This window comes from Hemicordylus capensis, chromosome 5 (assembly GCF_027244095.1).
Source record: "Hemicordylus capensis ecotype Gifberg chromosome 5, rHemCap1.1.pri, whole genome shotgun sequence".
Taxonomy (NCBI): Eukaryota; Metazoa; Chordata; class Lepidosauria; order Squamata; family Cordylidae; genus Hemicordylus; species Hemicordylus capensis.
In genome coordinates, this window is record NC_069661.1 from 150,769,673 (window position 1) to 150,786,163 (window position 16,491).

The 16,491-nt window shown below is 41.2% G+C and overlaps 1 protein-coding gene across 7 annotated transcripts in view; it reads right to left on the reverse strand.

The window, feature by feature from the left end:
• ORC5 (origin recognition complex subunit 5) overlaps nt 1-16,491 on the reverse strand; it is a 145,757-nt gene that overhangs the window by 114,002 nt on the left and 15,264 nt on the right. For 6 of the 7 annotated variants that reach the window (XM_053257299.1, XM_053257295.1, XM_053257297.1 and 3 more), the window contains 2 exons: nt 15,487-15,690; nt 761-835 (listed from right to left, as the gene is read on the reverse strand). In XM_053257299.1, the coding sequence (XP_053113274.1) occupies nt 761-835; nt 15,487-15,690 (279 nt within the window). The remainder of the gene's footprint in view (nt 1-760; nt 836-15,486; nt 15,691-16,491) is intronic. The other variant, XM_053257298.1, reaches the window with a different exon arrangement.

A 16,491-nucleotide genomic window follows, 5' to 3' on the forward strand; every position in this document is an offset into this window, starting at 1 on the left:
GACTTGACACTCTGACTGCACTTTGACACTCAGCCAGATGACTGCAATGCAAATTGCAATTAGGGTCAACATGGATGATGTTCTCCAAAACTGCAAAATGACAAAATATGTAAGCATCAGTTTTGGCATAAACACCATTATTGTTTATTATGGCTGTTGCTTCTATCGTGCCATTGATGTACATAAACATTTGTATGCATATACATTTACAAAGAGCAAATAGGAATTCTCCTGGGATTTTTAATTCTTTGGGAAACCATTTTAAATATTTAATGGGGAACAGAATTTTGCATCCATCTTGAGCATGATACCTGTCATAGAAGATGAATCTGTGGAACAATATTTTTAATAGTAACGCTGGTTTATTCACCTAACTAAATCAGGACCACCTCCAGGTGACCAAGAAGGCCAAGTCCTTTAATTGAGAAGAGAGCTGCTGTTCCACTCACACTTCAAGCTATTGAAAGACCCAAAATGATTCATTCTACATTATGATATGTGGGAAAACAAGTCCCTATTAAATGCAACACCAAGCACAAGCTACCAGAAGACCCAACTTGCTGCTGCTAAAGTTTTGCTATCATTTTGAAATCTGCTAAAATTGCAACTTTTAGGAAAAACCTAGCAGGGCTTTCTGGATTTGCCATTCAACCCTTCAGAAGCTGAATTATTAAACCAATGTTGTGCATATTTTTAACAAGTGGTAATATAATGAAGAATTCAGAAATGATCCTGAGGATCATTTGGTCCACTTACTTACCAATTCTTGGAGTCTAAGAAAGCCTGGCAAGAGGTTTGCTTCCATTTCTCTCAGCTTCTCTGCATTATCCAAAACCTTTAAAGGAAATTGTTCTAGTAATTCATAAGCTACTTAAAATGTTCCTTATTTCCCCAGCTGGAACTATGTTTCACCAATACCAAGAGATAGCAAATCATTATAATCCTACATAAAGTCACCCTTCAGATGGAATTACTACAATTATTTCAATAATAAGGCACAATTGATTTAAAAGTACAAACATTTCAGTTATTTCAGGGACAGCTACCTAGAAACAGTGACTAAAATATGTGCTTTTTTTAAAAAAACAAACTGGAATATATATTGCCAGGAAACTATTAATTCCTTGGACAATTCTGTGCAAAAAAGGGAAAAAATGTACATGCTCCTTAACAGTGATCAATGTCATACATTTTATAAGGTTATCATATATCCAATTACTGTACTTGTAACTGCAATTAATTTATTCCATGACACATTCTACTAGTACATTGGATAATGTTTTTAAGACTTCTAATGCTTGTTTTTAAAACAAAATAAAAACACCACGTATTTTTCTTACATATGCTATAAATGTTTTGTCAGCATTCTCCTTCCAATGGTAAATTCTGTATTATGCATGGAAAGGCATGGCAGCAATAATTTTTGTTTTCTTCTGTTTAAAGAGGGCTAATAGAAACAGTTTGTAATAGAAAAGCAAACAGGCTTTTCTACTACAAAACAGCAGTCTTGTCCAAAGTAGAATACACTATCGTTACAAACTGTATTGATAAATTATAACAATAAATTATGTTTCTGAACATATATTAAAAATACTTTTATAAAGCATTTTATAGTGTTCAAAGCACTTTACATAAATTGTATCAGTCTTTTCAACGACATTGTAAGGTATGCCTTCTAATATACCTAATGACACAGATTTTCTCAAACATTTTGTATCATAAAAATTTCCAGAACATTTTCCAACACTCCATATCAATTGGGATCCGATTTAGCATGCTTACTTTTCCTAGAGCTGGTTCAGATGAACAGCCTCCTCCATATGCAAGGTTTAAATGATGTGCTGAGATGGCATTGGCACATCCTTTCCTGATGTTGGGCCAAGCATGTTCTTGAGATGGCCCCATCCTCCTCATGTGTAGACGAAGCTGTTCATCTGAACCAGCTCCTAGTAAACAAAACTTTAAAAATGCCATGTTGATTTCACATGTTGCACACATGTCTCAAAAGCACTTCCCCCCAGAAGATGGAAACATCAGAACTGAAATACCTGATTAGGAAAAAAGATGCATAAAGTACAACAGTACAATCCTATGAATGTCTGCTTGGAAGTATCCCATTGTGTTTAATACGTCCAGGGAACTGGGAACAGAATTACAGACTTAAAAGTTGTTTAAATATCATTTCAAAAAAAAATCTTAAATGGAAATCATTTTTAGTGAAATACTAGCAAACTACTTTGCTAACTAAGCAAAGAGGCACCTTTTAAAAGGGTGACAATTGGGGAGGAGTCAGCTGTCATGGTGCACATCGGCACCAACGATGTTGGAAAATGCAGTCGGGAGGTCCTGGAAGCCAAATTTAGGCTGCTAGGTAGCATATTGAAGTCCAGGACCCCAGGGTAACGTTCTCTGAAGTGCTACCTGTTCTACATGCAGCGCCAGCAAGACAGGCAGAGCTCAGGAGTCTCAACGCATGGATGAGATGGTGGTGCCAGGAAGAGGGGTTTAGATTTATTAGGCACTGGGATACATTTTGGGGCAAGCAAAGCCTATACAACAGGGATGGGCTCCTCTTGAATCATGATAGAACCAGACTGCTGGCACTTAAAATCAAAAGGCCGCAGAGCAGCTTTTTAAATGATGCCTGGGGGGTTGATGAAAGGAACTAGGTGGTATCTGGTTTGGCAAACAAAATCCCCCAAGGGGATTTTGCGAGCATGCAAACATTTCAGATAAACCAGAAGAGGACAGAGTAGAACCAGGAGTAGAGCAGATGGTAACACATGACAGCTGGTCAAAAAGGGCAAATGACAGTAAGGAAGATAGCACAAGCCAACTCCAGGTAAGAGACCCTGTGTATAGGTATTTATACATCAATGCCAGAAGCCTCCAAGTCAAGATGGGTGAGCTGGAGTGCTTGCTTACTACAGAAAACATAGATATAGAGGGCATAATTGAAACCTAGTGGATCGGTGAGAACCAGTGGGATACTATTATTCCTGGATATAAACTCTACAAAAAAGACAGAGAGGGATGGATTTGGGTGGAGTAGAACTGTATATTAAAGAAGGGATAGAATCTAACAAGCTAAAAGCCTAGGAGGACCAGAGTCTACCACAGAATCATTATGGGTGACAATATGAGAACTGAAAGGAAATGAGTTACTAGGGACATGCTTTCGCCCTCCGGATCAAAACACTGAGAATGACCTGTTGGAAAAGCAAATGATAGAGGCATCAAGGAGAGACAGAGCAGTAATAATGGGTGACTTCAATAGACTGTGTAAATTCACATGTGGGTATTGACAGAGAGGCCAAATTTCTAGACATGCTAAATGGCTGTGCATTACAACTCTTGGTCATGGAACCAACCAGAGAGAAGGTGACATTGAACATAATCCTGAGTGGTGTCCAGGACCTGATGCAAGATGTCAGAGTTGTAGAACCGTTGGGGAACAGTGAGCATACTGTGATCCCATTCAGCTTATATGTGAGTGGAGCATTGCCAAGGAAGATGCATTAGACTTCAGAAGAGGAAGCTTCTCAAAAATGAGAGGACTGGTAAAAAGGAAGCTGAAAAGAAGAGTCAGGGGGATCAAATCACTTCAGAAAGCATGGACTTATTTAGAACCACAATACTAGAAGCTCAGTCTAGTATACAAAGAAGGAGGAAAGATACCAAAAAATTCAGGACACCGCCAGCATGGCTAATGAGTAGAGTCAAGGAAGCTATAAAAGGGAAGACTACTTCCTTCAAAAAATGGAAGTCCTGCCCAAATGAAGAGAACAGAAAGGAACATAAACTCTGGCAAAAGAAATACAAGGACACAATCTGGGATACAAAGAGAGAATCTGAGGAGCATATAGCTAGAAGTGTCAAGGGGAATAACAAACTTTTAAAAATACATCAGAAGCTGAAAACCTGCCAGGGAGGCAGTTGGACCCTTAGATGATGAAGGCATGAAAGGGATTATTAAGGAGGATAAGGAGATTGCAGAGAAACTGAATGAGTTCTTTGCATCTCTCTTCACAACAGAGGATACTGAGCAGATAACTGCTCCAGAACTGAGCTTCTCAGGCTTGGAGGCTGAAGAACTGGGCCAATTTGAGGTGACAAAAGAGGATGTTCTAAACTGTCTTGAAAAACTAAAAATTAACAATTCGCCAGGGCCAGATGGCATCCACCCAAATGTTCTGAAGGAACTCAAATGTGAATCTCCTAGCAAAAATATGTAACTTATCCCGACAATCAGGCCCTATGCCAGAGGACTGAGAAGTAGCTAATGTAACTCTGATTTTCAAGGAGGGCTCCAGAAAACTATAGGCCGGTTAGCTTAACTTCTGTGCTGGGTAAATTGATGGAAAGTATACTTAAGGACAAAACTGTTAAACACACAGAAGAACTGGCCTTGCAGAAGGAGAACTAGCATGGTTTCTGCAAGGGCAAGTCTTGCCTCACTAAACCTTTGGAGTCAAGAGTGTCAACAGGCATATGCATAAAGGTGATCCGGTTGACATAGTATACCTGGACTTCCAAAAAGCTTTTGACAAAGTTCCCCATCAAAGGCTCTTGAGTAGACTTAGCAGTCATGGGATAAGAGGACAGGTACATGTGTAGATTGGTAACTGATTAAAATACAAGAAACAGAGGGTAGGAATAAATAGACAGTTTTCACAATGGAGGAAAGAAGCGGGTTCCCCGAGGGATCTGCATGGGGACCAGTGCTTTTAAAGTTAGGAACATAGGAAGCAGCCTTATACAGAGTCAGACCAATGGTCCATCTAGCTCAGTATTGTTTACACAGACTGGCAGCAGCTTCTCCAAGGTTACAGGCACGAGTCTCCCTCAGCCCTAACTAAAAGTTAAGGTAACCAGTGAAGTGGCCAGATTTGCGGATGACACTAAACTATTTAGAGTCGTGAAATTCAAAACTGATTGTGAGGAGCTCCAAAAGGACCTCCCCAAACTGAGTGACTGGGAGACAGAATGGCAAATGTGGTTCAATGTAAGCAAGTGTGAAGTTATGCATATTGGGCCAAAAAAAACCCCCAATTTCACATATACACTGATGGGGTCTGAGCTGTCAAGTGACTGAACAGGAGACAGATCTTGTGGTTGTGGGGGACAGTTCATTGAAAGGGTCAGCTCAGTGTGTGGCAGCTGTGAAAAAGGCTAATTCCATGTTTTTGTTTTGCTTGGGGTTGATTCCCAACCTCTACTCAGTTCCAAACTGGAGAGCAAGATGGGGTTCCTCTTAGTGCCCTCATCAGAGGGCAATGAAGCACTTCTATTGGAGAGAATGGCAAATACAGAAGATTAGGGGAGAGAGATAAGGCTAGAAGAGAATGGCTTGCTTCAGGTCACCTGTTAAGTTCATGGCAAAGGCAGAATTTGAACAAGAATTCTATGCTTCACAACTAAGTCTCCTGGCCATTATGCTACATTAATTCTCACATGTTAACCAAATTGATAAATTACAATTCCAAACACACAAGAGAAGAAATATGAAGGGCACCCTGTTCTCAACACAGGCATAAACACAAAGTTTTATTGGCACTATCTTTCACTAGGGAGAATGAATCATTTTGAGCATCATGATTAATCATGATTGTTCAGTACCTGTGCTTGGATTAAGAGAAGCATTTAGAAGCCACTGCAAGAGACCAACCATTTATCTTAATTTTCCCTGAATTAATTGAGGCTGAAATATCTTACGTTATTTACCAATGAAATGAAATAGAATAAATTAGTTTTGCCAGCTTGTGCTACCAGAACGCAAGTTCTTCCATCAATCTCCATTTAAACCACCCCAAAATAAATCCATAAGACACAGGTTAATTTACAGAAATTTATTCCCCCCCCCCACTCTTGTCTGTTTTCATGCAGGGCAGAGTGAAACGCTCAAATTCAACACAATTCTTCTGATTTAACAACAATTTACCCAATACAATTGACTGCTATATGGCAATTTAATGCCCTGCCCTGCCCTTTTATAATCTATTTTCAAGGAACTTCAAATACTATAAGTAACATTATTAAAGCAAATTGCAAAAATTGTCTCTAAAATAGGCTAGGTCAAGTGTTTTCCATACTATGGCATTCTGATATGAGAAACACCTTCCAAAATCCCATATCACATTTTTAGAAATTTGCTACTTCAACTGGAATGCTTTGGGGTGGGTTTTTAAATTTCATTTTGTTTTTAGTACACTGACCAGCTGCATAAGAGAAAGACACAGTGTATTTCAGGGACTGTATTTATTTTACTTCTCACGTTGGCCCTATTAATATTACCACCTGAAGAAACGAAGTTGCTGCATTGTGGCAAGAGCCCAACTACCTAAATATAAGAACGACATGGAAAAAGCTGGTTATACAAGTCCTTCCCGACTGAACAATGATCAAGTAGGCGAGAATCCTAGCTATTGGCTCCAGTCACTTCGTTCTTGCATTCAGAGACTTACTGCAGTAGCATGAGATCTCAGACAAGAAAGCAACTCCCATGGACTCTTTTTCTCCTTGGACATCATGCTTTCACCTCTGTTCACCTTCTCACATTACATTGTTCTTTTTGCATTACATTTCAGAACACACAGCACACCCCGACAAAGCTACAGAGCCAAAAGTATTATGCCGGCATACACCCCAAAAGTATTATGCCGGCATACACCCCAAAAGTATTATGCCGGCATACACCCCAAAAGTATTATGCCGGCATACACCCCAAAAGTATTATGCCGGCATACACCCCAAAAGTATTATGCCGGCATACACCCCGCTCATATTTGTGGAATATAAATTTAAGGTATAGACACAGATAAACAGGTTGCTCACCTGTAACTTATGATCTGGCAGAGATCCGTCAGCATCCATAAGAATGGGTACTGTGCCTTCATTATAGAATTCTGCAGCTCATCGTGGCGACCGAGTCCCACCTCCTCGCCCACAGTGTGCTGGTGCCAAGTTCCTCAGTTCTTGGACGACCGCCATGGAAGATCATCCATAGCAAGTGAGTTCATCATCAAAAGAAAATTGCATGCACACTCAAAACGCACATAGCGGAACACTACTGCAGAGGGGTGATTCAGGAAGCTCTTAGGGATTTCCATGGATCTCTACCAGATCATAAGTTACAGGTGAGTAACCTGTTTATCTGGATCGAGATCCGTCAAGATCCATAAGAATGGGTGTTTAGCTAGCTCCCAATGGAGGAAGGTGAAGCAGTAGCTACTGCAACACCCGCTTTAAAACGCTTCTCCCGAAGCTTGCCTTGGCAGCAGAACACATGTCTATGGCGTAATGCTTGATGAAAGGTAACTCAGTGGACCAAGTTGCTGCTTTACAGATGTCCGTGAAGGTTACCCCCAATAAGTGTGTAGTCGATACAGCATAGGCATAGGTAGAGGGGGCCTTGATTGCTTCAGGTGGTTTCATGTTCTGTAACTTGTAGCTCAGCATAATTGAGTTCCTCCAGCCATCTGGACATTCTTTGTCTGGAAATGCAGAAGCATTTAGCTTCTCTTGTAAGCTATAAAAAGGTGCTTGGTGGACCTAAAGTCCCTAGTACAGTCCAGGTAATATATAAGTGCCCTGCATACATCTAAGGAGTGCACTGTACGTTCTAAAGGTGTAGACAGGTCCCTAAAGAATGTAGAGAGAACAATACCCTGATTGAGGTTCAAGTCAGACACCACCTTGGGCCTAAAGTTGGACTCCATACACATTAGTACTGGCTAGATCCTGGTGTACGGTGATTTAATCCTCAAAGCTGTAAGTTCACTAACATACTTTGCTGTAGTTATAGCAAGTAGGAAGGCCATTTTTAAAATTACTAGTTTGATGGAAGTAGTACCGCTGGCTCAAAAGGGCTCTGGGTCAATGCTGAGATAACTAAGGATATGCTCCATGGTTCCACAGGAATACGAATAGGTGGGTATACATTCATGAGACCCTTCAGGAAAGCTCTACTATCCAGGGGTGGGGGAGGAGTCTTGCCATCACAGCCCAGATGTTTGGAAGAGAGTGCTGCGAAATGTACTTTTAGGGACACATTAGCCAAACCTTGCAATTTTAAAGTAGTCAAGTAGAGGAATACGTCCATGCACTCTGGCATAAGCCTTAAAACGTAGCCATTTGCCAAAGTAGTTATGTCTGGTGGGAGGCCTCCTTTGGTTGAGCAAGATCTTATTCAGAAGCCGATTTGCCATGCCATCAGATGGAGTGTGAGTATGTTTGGATGTAGGACATGACCATTGTCTCAAGTCAGGAGATCTAGCTCTTGAGGCAATCTTCGGTACTGGTTTCTCAATAGTTTGAGTACCTGTGGAAACCATGGTTGTCTTGGCCACCATGGAGTCATTAAGATGCATTGTGCTGGAGAAGTCAGAAGACACTCCACCACATGATTGATCAATGGATGTGGTGGGAACATGTACAGGATCTCCTGGGTCTGTCTATCTGGAATACGTTTCTCAGTGATTGTGGGTCATGACCTGCCCTTGAGCAAAAATGAGTGCATTCTGAAGTTGCAAACAGGTCTATGGTGAGACATATTGTCAGCAATCTGACCACCCGGAAGGGGAGTCCAGGAAGATAGTCCACAATACAAACTGGGCTGCAGAAACGAAACATGGCTTGGAATAGTTCTCTATATCAGGCTTGGGCTGAAAGCTGTCGACACGAGGGTTGACAAATGTTGTCTTCTAGTGGCTAAGAGAAAGCTGTTGATGTGCTTTATAGTCCAAGCTGATAACTCTCAGCTGGCAGGGATTCAAGGCTTATCAGCCCTCTGCAAGAGGCGTTTACTCCTCCTGATAGTTTCCAGCTGTGCTCTTCGCCTTGTAACACGCCTTTGCTGTGGAGTCAGTGGGGGTTGTCTGCACAGTTCATCTTCTAGTCTGTCCGTCTCTGTCTCTGCTGCCTCAGACTGCTGTGCCTGCTCTGAAACATCAGCCAGACCTTCCTCAGCTGTCTCTTGGGAACTGACAGCCGGACTCTGCCCCTCAGGCACCCCCGCATCAGCTGAAAGGCTGTCAGCTTCCTCTTCCTCCTCACCATCTGAGATTGAGGGTGTGACACATATCCAGTTGTTGAAGAGTGGGGCAATATATTCCATCTTGATCTTCCACTTATGGTGCTGCTGTTGCACAAACGTACGACTCAGATAATCTGCTAGGACGCCGTCCCGGCATTTTATGTAGATGGCTATTGGGTAAACCTGATGTCTGATGCACCAGTGTCACAGCTGTAGGCTGAGGGCACACAGAGTCCATGAGACTGTTTCCCCCCTGCCGGCTGATGTAAGCTAGGGCAGTGGTATTGTCTAACTGCACTTATACGACTTTGCCTTGCAGAAGTGGTAGGAAGGCTTTCATCGCTTGGAAGACAGCCAGTAGTTCCAAAAGCTGATATGAAACAGTTTATTGTGAGTTCCACTTGCCTTGGATTTGATGGTTCTCGCAGTGGGTACCCCAACCCAACAGAGATGTGTCTGTTGTCAACCAGATTGACGGAGTCAGAGCCTGCAAAGAAACACCTTCTAAAAGATTTTGACAGCTCGACCACCAGGTAAGGGAGCGAAGTATCTGATCTGGAATTTGCAGAAGGCTGTGTTGACTGTCCACATTTGGGTGGAAAACTGACAGAAACCAAAGTTGCAATATGCACATCTTCAGCTGTGTATATCGCATTACTGTATTGCAGGACACCATGAGGCCCAAGAGTTGCTGAATGAGTTGAGCCGGCTGAGACAAATGACGTTTGAATACATGGATCAGATCTCTGATACACTCATATCGTTCTTTGGGTAAGTACACTTTCCTGGTTTCCATGTTCAAAATTGCTCCAATGTTGCTGATGATGCATACAGGTTCTAGGTGGGACTTTTTCCGATTGACTTGAATCCCCAAGTCTTGGAGGAGATTTTAAAACATAAGAAGATGTCTGAGAACATAACTCTCCTTGCTCTTTGAATGTCAGAAGCCAATCGTCCAACTACGGGTAGATTGCTATACACTGCATCCTCAGATGGGCCACCACCACAGCCATGCATTTGGTAAATACTCTTGGGGCGGTGGAAAGTCCAAAGGGAAAGACTTTGTACTGGTACACTTGTTCTCCTACAGTAAATCTCAGATACTTTCTGTGATGATCTCTTATGTCAATATGAAAATATGCGTCTTTCAGATCCAGCATTGCAAGCCAATTCTCTTGATAAAGAAGCTTTAGGATCTCTTGCAAAGCTATCATGTGAAATTTCCGTACACAGAAACAGTTGTTCAGGTGGTGTAGATCCATGATGGGGCGGATCCCGCCATCCCTCTTTAGGATTTGGAAATAACGAGAATAGTAACCCTCCCGCCTGTGTGCCCACCACACAGGGGTGATTGCACCCTTCCCTAACAACTCCTTCACTTCCTCTTGCAATGACTGGGACAATTGAGTGAACTTCATCCCTGAAAAGTTTGGGGTCATTCTGAACTATATGGTGTATCCCAAGGATATGATTTTCAGGACCCAGCAGTCTGATGTTATGTGGTGCCATGCAGGGACATGGTGTGCCAATCTGATGTATTTGCATGCTGGCGGAAGGGAAGGGATGGGATTGCAAAGCTGGTGTTGTTGCTTGCCAGTCAAGGTGTTACTGCCATAGGTGGCGGGAATGGTGAGGAGTGTGGAGGTGACGGTGGGTGGTTCTGTTCCTCAAAGATGCTTTTGAGGCTCCACCTCTTTTGTATGCTGATATTGAACGATTTTGCCTTTGCCTTGATAGGAACTTTTATGATAAGGGTGATGATATTTTTTGAAATCACAGCATTCCTGTTGTCTGAACGCGGGCCTCTGTCTGGGGTAAGAGCGATACTTTGATGCGTAGGAAGAAGTTGAAATTGTGGTGGTAGAAGTCTTTGCAGTAAACTTCGACTTCTTTAATTGCTCCATAGTGGAGTCAGTTGTCTTACTGAAGAGGCCCTTACCATCAAAAAGGTAAGCCCTCAATTTTTTATTTCATATAGCTCTGAAGAGTAGTGGAGTGAAGCCATGCTTGTCTCCGTAGCGAAGCTGCTGCTGCCGCCATAGAACGAAACTCTGATTCGGCTAGATGTTTTATCATGCTCAGTTGTTGCCGAGTAAGCGCAGCCAATTTCTCCAATGTTGGTTGCTTTAAAGAAAATAAATTCTTCTGGTGATAGGGTGTCTAAGTTGCCTTGAAGGGCTTCCCACAGGCCATGATTATACTTAGCTATGCAGGCCAAATAATTCACGATCTTAACCAACAGACATGATGTGGAGTAGATTTTTCTCCCTAAAACATCCAACTTTCTCCCCTCTTTGTCTGCAGAAGTGGTATGATGCCACCCGGATTTCGTCAAGGTGGTGTAGTCAATGAGCAGGGAGTTAGGAGCAGGATGCTTTAGCAGGTAGGTATTGTCTTTTGCTTGGATGCGATACAAACACTCTTAAGCATTTGGAGGTTGGGGTTGATGTATGGATGACCTCCCAAGCACACTTTGCTGCCGTGGAAATAACTGGGAGAACAGGCAGAGCTACAGGTTGAGATAATTGAGACTTCACCATCAAATTGTAAACCACCCAGAGACGCAAGTTTTGGGCAATTTAAATAAATAAATAAATAAATAAGTTGTAGACAGGATCGTCTATGGTGGCTAGGTCAGATTTTAGGTCTAAACCCAGAGCCTCTGCCATTACTCTAACTTGTTTATGGTAGGCTTTCATTTCTTTGTTAGGGGAGACATAGGTAGAAGGAGGAACATCAGTAGGTAGATCTGTCAAATTATTCAGATCTTCTGGGTCTGAATCGCAGTCGGATGAACCATGCTGATCCGATAGTGATCCAGCTGAGGAGTGTGGAATATGTGTTTGAGTCTCAATAGCAGATTTTACAGGTGTCAGAAGGATAGAGAGAGTTTTACAGGCGTCAGAAGGATAGAGAGAGTCCCACAGCCAAGCATGGAGGTTTCAGTGGCAGTGAGGTTGTCTGTGTTGCTGTCAACACCAGAGGCACAGGTGGTGAAGTAGGGGTCTGAATTGCTACAGAAGCTTGCGCAATAGGCCTGCTTGGCAAAGCAGGAGCATCTCCACTTGCTACGATGTTCACAGGACGAATTTGTGCCAAAGAAGAAGTAAGAGGATGGTAGGACTTTGATGGAACCGATCTTCAAGGTCTCCCTTCCTTGCAAAAGACATATTTTGCAAGTGGAAACTTTGTGCTCCTCACCAAGGCAGATGAGGCGGTCCTTAGAGGGAAACTTACCATTACAGACCTCGAACCTCTTAAAGCTCCATTTTTCCTCAGCCATAATGATAATCAAAAAGCGTTGTCCAGGTCCGTTCCTAATGTCAAATCCAAGTCAAAAACCGAAATAACAGTCCTTAAAAAAAAAATTTAATAGATGAACTCACGAAGAGAGTATTGAAGAACTTTATCCGATAAGGAGTGACAGACCGAGTGCCTTTAAATAGCACGCTGTGGGTGTGGAGGTGGGGCTCGGTTGCCACGACAAGCAGCAGCATTCTACCACGAAGGTCCTGCACAGGCACACCTCCAGCAGCTTTTGCTGGTTAGCTTGTTTATTTTTAGACTGTGAGCCCTTTTGGAACAGGGAACCTTCAAATGTATTTATTTATTTATATTTTTCTGCACAGATCACGTTGGACTGGTTCGATCAATACAATCTCTGGCACAAGCTATTATGAAAGGGACATGCCAAGAGTGCAGACCTCCCACTACCTTCATTTACCATGTGGCAGGGGGTTGTTCACCCAAATGCATCTGGAGCACATGTATAGGGACATTTGGATTAATAGCTTTTCCCAACATGATAAAGGGACGTGCCAGAAGGGCACTGGGATGTCTATAGAGGATGCCCCAATGGTCAAGCTCTTGGTGTGCTGAGGACTGTATTGTCAGAACCAGTCCATAATTAAGTTCTTAGTTACTATGGTAATTCTTCTTGGGAGTACTTGTGTAAATATGTTTAATCAGAAGTAAATCCCTAAGACATCTTTGGAACTCCTGCCCATTTAAGCATGTACTGGACTGCAGCCTTAAAATTATAAAATATAATGATAAGCCTGTGGTATAATTCACAAACTTGGTACTGTACTTAATACATTGTTATAGTAACCAGGCTTTAATAGAGACTTGAATGTGTTTCAAGATATTTCAACACTTCATCATTAGACTCTAGGGTAGACAATGTGTTTGCAGCTCACTGAAGGGATCACCAAAAGAGAGAATGATAACAAGTCGCTCAAAATTAGCATCAAATTTTCACTTTTACTCAGAGGTTTAGAATGAGAACTCTCTTTCTAAAGGAATTTAATCTATCCCCACTGCATATCCATTAACTGGTGTTCTCACATTAGCTATTTTCCATATAAAGCATTACAATGATCTTTCAGCAGGGTTTCCTTCCTCCTCCTATCTACTTTTTAGACTATGAAGAATTATGTTGCCCAATTAATTTTTCATTGCTCTCATTATCCCTACACACTACATTATTTATTCAAGCACGCTTACAGCTTTTACAGCAAAGAAACCAGTTTTAAATCTTGCCCCTGGACCGTAAGATTCATTAAATTAACAGCAATTTATTCAAAGGAGCCAGTTCCCCTCCCCCAAACCACAAGCCTCATGCTAGCCTATCTAATTCTTCCCATTTATATTCTCTATTCTTAGCTGCCCTCCTTTAATTGCTCAGTACTACAATTCTCTCCAACAACCCAATAGCTATTAGCAAATAAGATAATACTAATTACCCACCCATCCCCACCTCATCACTGGCTAAAGTATACATTGATATTTACCATTAACCACCTTATATAGTTAGCATCAAAATAATAATTAGAAATATATTAATAAATTATTTTGAAAACATGTTCTGGAGAACCCTGGGAATCCGTAGAAGTTTATCTGGGTTTCCACAGTAAAAAGGATCAGTAATGGTGAACAGCCACCTAATGGTGCAGTGGGGAAATGACTTGATTATCAAGGCAGAGGTTAGCGGTTCAAATCCCCACTGGTACCTATATTGGGCAGCAGCAATATAGGAAAATGCTGAAAGGCAACATCTCATACTGCACAGGAGATGGCAATGGTAAACCCCTCCTGTATTCTACCAAAGACAACCACAGGGCTTTGTGGTTACCAGGAGTCAACACTGACTCTACAGCACACTTTAATAGTGAACAAGCTTCTCTGAAAAATAGCTTGGTCATCACTGCCACCGCCAACACTTCTCCAATACAATATGCAGTTGCAGGAAAGTTTGAGGTGTTTTCTAGGTTGAATTCTTAGTTCACATAGGAAAAGAGAGAGGCCTAAAAGGCCTGATTAGTGCCCTGAATGAATGCAAGCCTTTGAAGATGACCTGACATCCACTGCAATGTAAAAAAAGTACCTTGGTACCTTGGCAGAGAAAAGTAGAGTGTTTGAAAACCATGGTATTAAAGCAACAGTGGGCCCCACATTTAGTTACATGGTGAACAGGAGTTTCAGGTGACCTATAAAAGTCTTCTTTTTGGAATTATAATCAACTGACTTTTAAGTTTTTAGTCTTCACAATGCAAAGAAAATTCTTGAACAGGAGATGACAATATGTTAAAGTGGCTGGTTGTTCTCCAAGTGAGAACTTTCCCCCAATTTATTTTAATAAATACAAATATTTTCTCCAGTTGTCTACTGAAATCAATAGGTTTTTTAAATGGCTGTCCTTGGCTCGATCACATCACATCAATAAAATGATCTCTACTGTACATCGTTGTTTTTGGATTTCCTTTTTCCCCGTCTTCCTGTCACTAAACCACTCTGAGCTGGTGGTTTAGGAAATACAAGATGTATTAAATAAATAAATAAATTTGAGACGTCATCTCATACTCCTGAACATCTAGGGATATCTATATGGTCACGAAGTCTCAGCTAGTGGAACCTGACACACTTTTCAGCATACTGGATGTCAGACAAGGCACAGATCAACATTCTCGTAAGGACACCACTACCCATACATCATATTTATGCTATTTTTGTGTGAATCATTCATCCACATGATAGTCTCTTCCCACTCTTCCAAGGCGACTCTCAGTAGATGATCTAAACATGGGTACATTCAGCAGAAAATGTGACACATTTCAGAAAGCAAAATGCAGAACTAATATATAATACTTGGACATTATTGTCACATTAATGTTTGACAGGGCAAAATCAGTACATTAGTTTACCTCATTAACATTGCATGGTAAACACATGGTTTCACTGCACCCCCACTGAGTAATAGTTGATGTCCGCAAACTAATTTTTTCCTAACGTTGTTAATGCCACTTCTCACTACGTGAAGATACATTAAAATAAAAAATTCATCTTCTGAAATTCACAAATTAAAATCACCTCATGATTTTAAAACCAGCTTAGAATTCCACTCATTACCAGTTCATATTAAAATTACTAGTAACTCAGACAGACATACTTACAACATATAAAGTTTGATTGTTTAGATCAGGTGACATTGTTGCTTGTTTAAGTAAACGTATGAAATCATTGAACGTATCACAGGATAGAGGAGGAGGAGGAGGATCTTCTTTCTTCGAGGAAAGGTGTTGCAGCTGTCTCAAAATATCTTCCAAAAGCAGTCTTGAAGTGAAGCATTCAATGCAATTCACAAACACATGAGGTAACTAAAAGGAAAGGAAATGAATTCAGGCTTGCTTGTTATTGTGCTATTATAAGAATTTGCATTGCACTACCAACAGAGCTAAAAACCAGGGATTTGTTTTCATTCACATTTCTTATCTTAAAACCATGGATCCTCAATAACTCATTGCAACAAAGAAACCTACAAGGGAGACAACAGTTTTGCTGCTTGGCTACAAGTTCTCACTAAATTTGCCTTTTTATTACTGCTAAATGGCAAATATGTTCAGCTGTCTAATTGTGATCATAAGTTAAACATATGTATTCTGTAACTGAACATTCATTGTTTGGGTTTCATAATTACCTTGTCAAATATGTAAATAACTTGGTTGTAGGGATGTGCATGAATCCGGGGAAGAGCTCGGGCACAGCTGCTGCAGACCTGACTTCTAAATTACCTGCTGTTTTCTTTGGAGTACCCTACCCTGTTGGATACTGCCTGCCTTTTAAAAAAATTATGGCCCTTCTTGTGGATTGCCTGCTTCGTTGTCATGTCCCACCCATTTTGGTTTTTTTTCCTGATTATTTTTGTAGTTTGGTTCTTTTAGTTTGGTTCTTTTAGGTTTAGAGTTTGGGAGGGTTTGTGCTCTTGTTTTTCTGTGTTAGGTTTGGAGTTCTATTAATTGTTTTTTCAGTGCTGCTGTTTTCTAAGTCTTATTAATTGGTTTAAAATTTCGTTTTAGGTTGAGTAGCGGTTTTGGTTGGTTTTTGCTCAGTGTAGTTTTAGGTTCAGTCTTTGGGTTTTTTGTGCTTTTGTTGGTACTTTGGTATTTATCTTTTTAAAA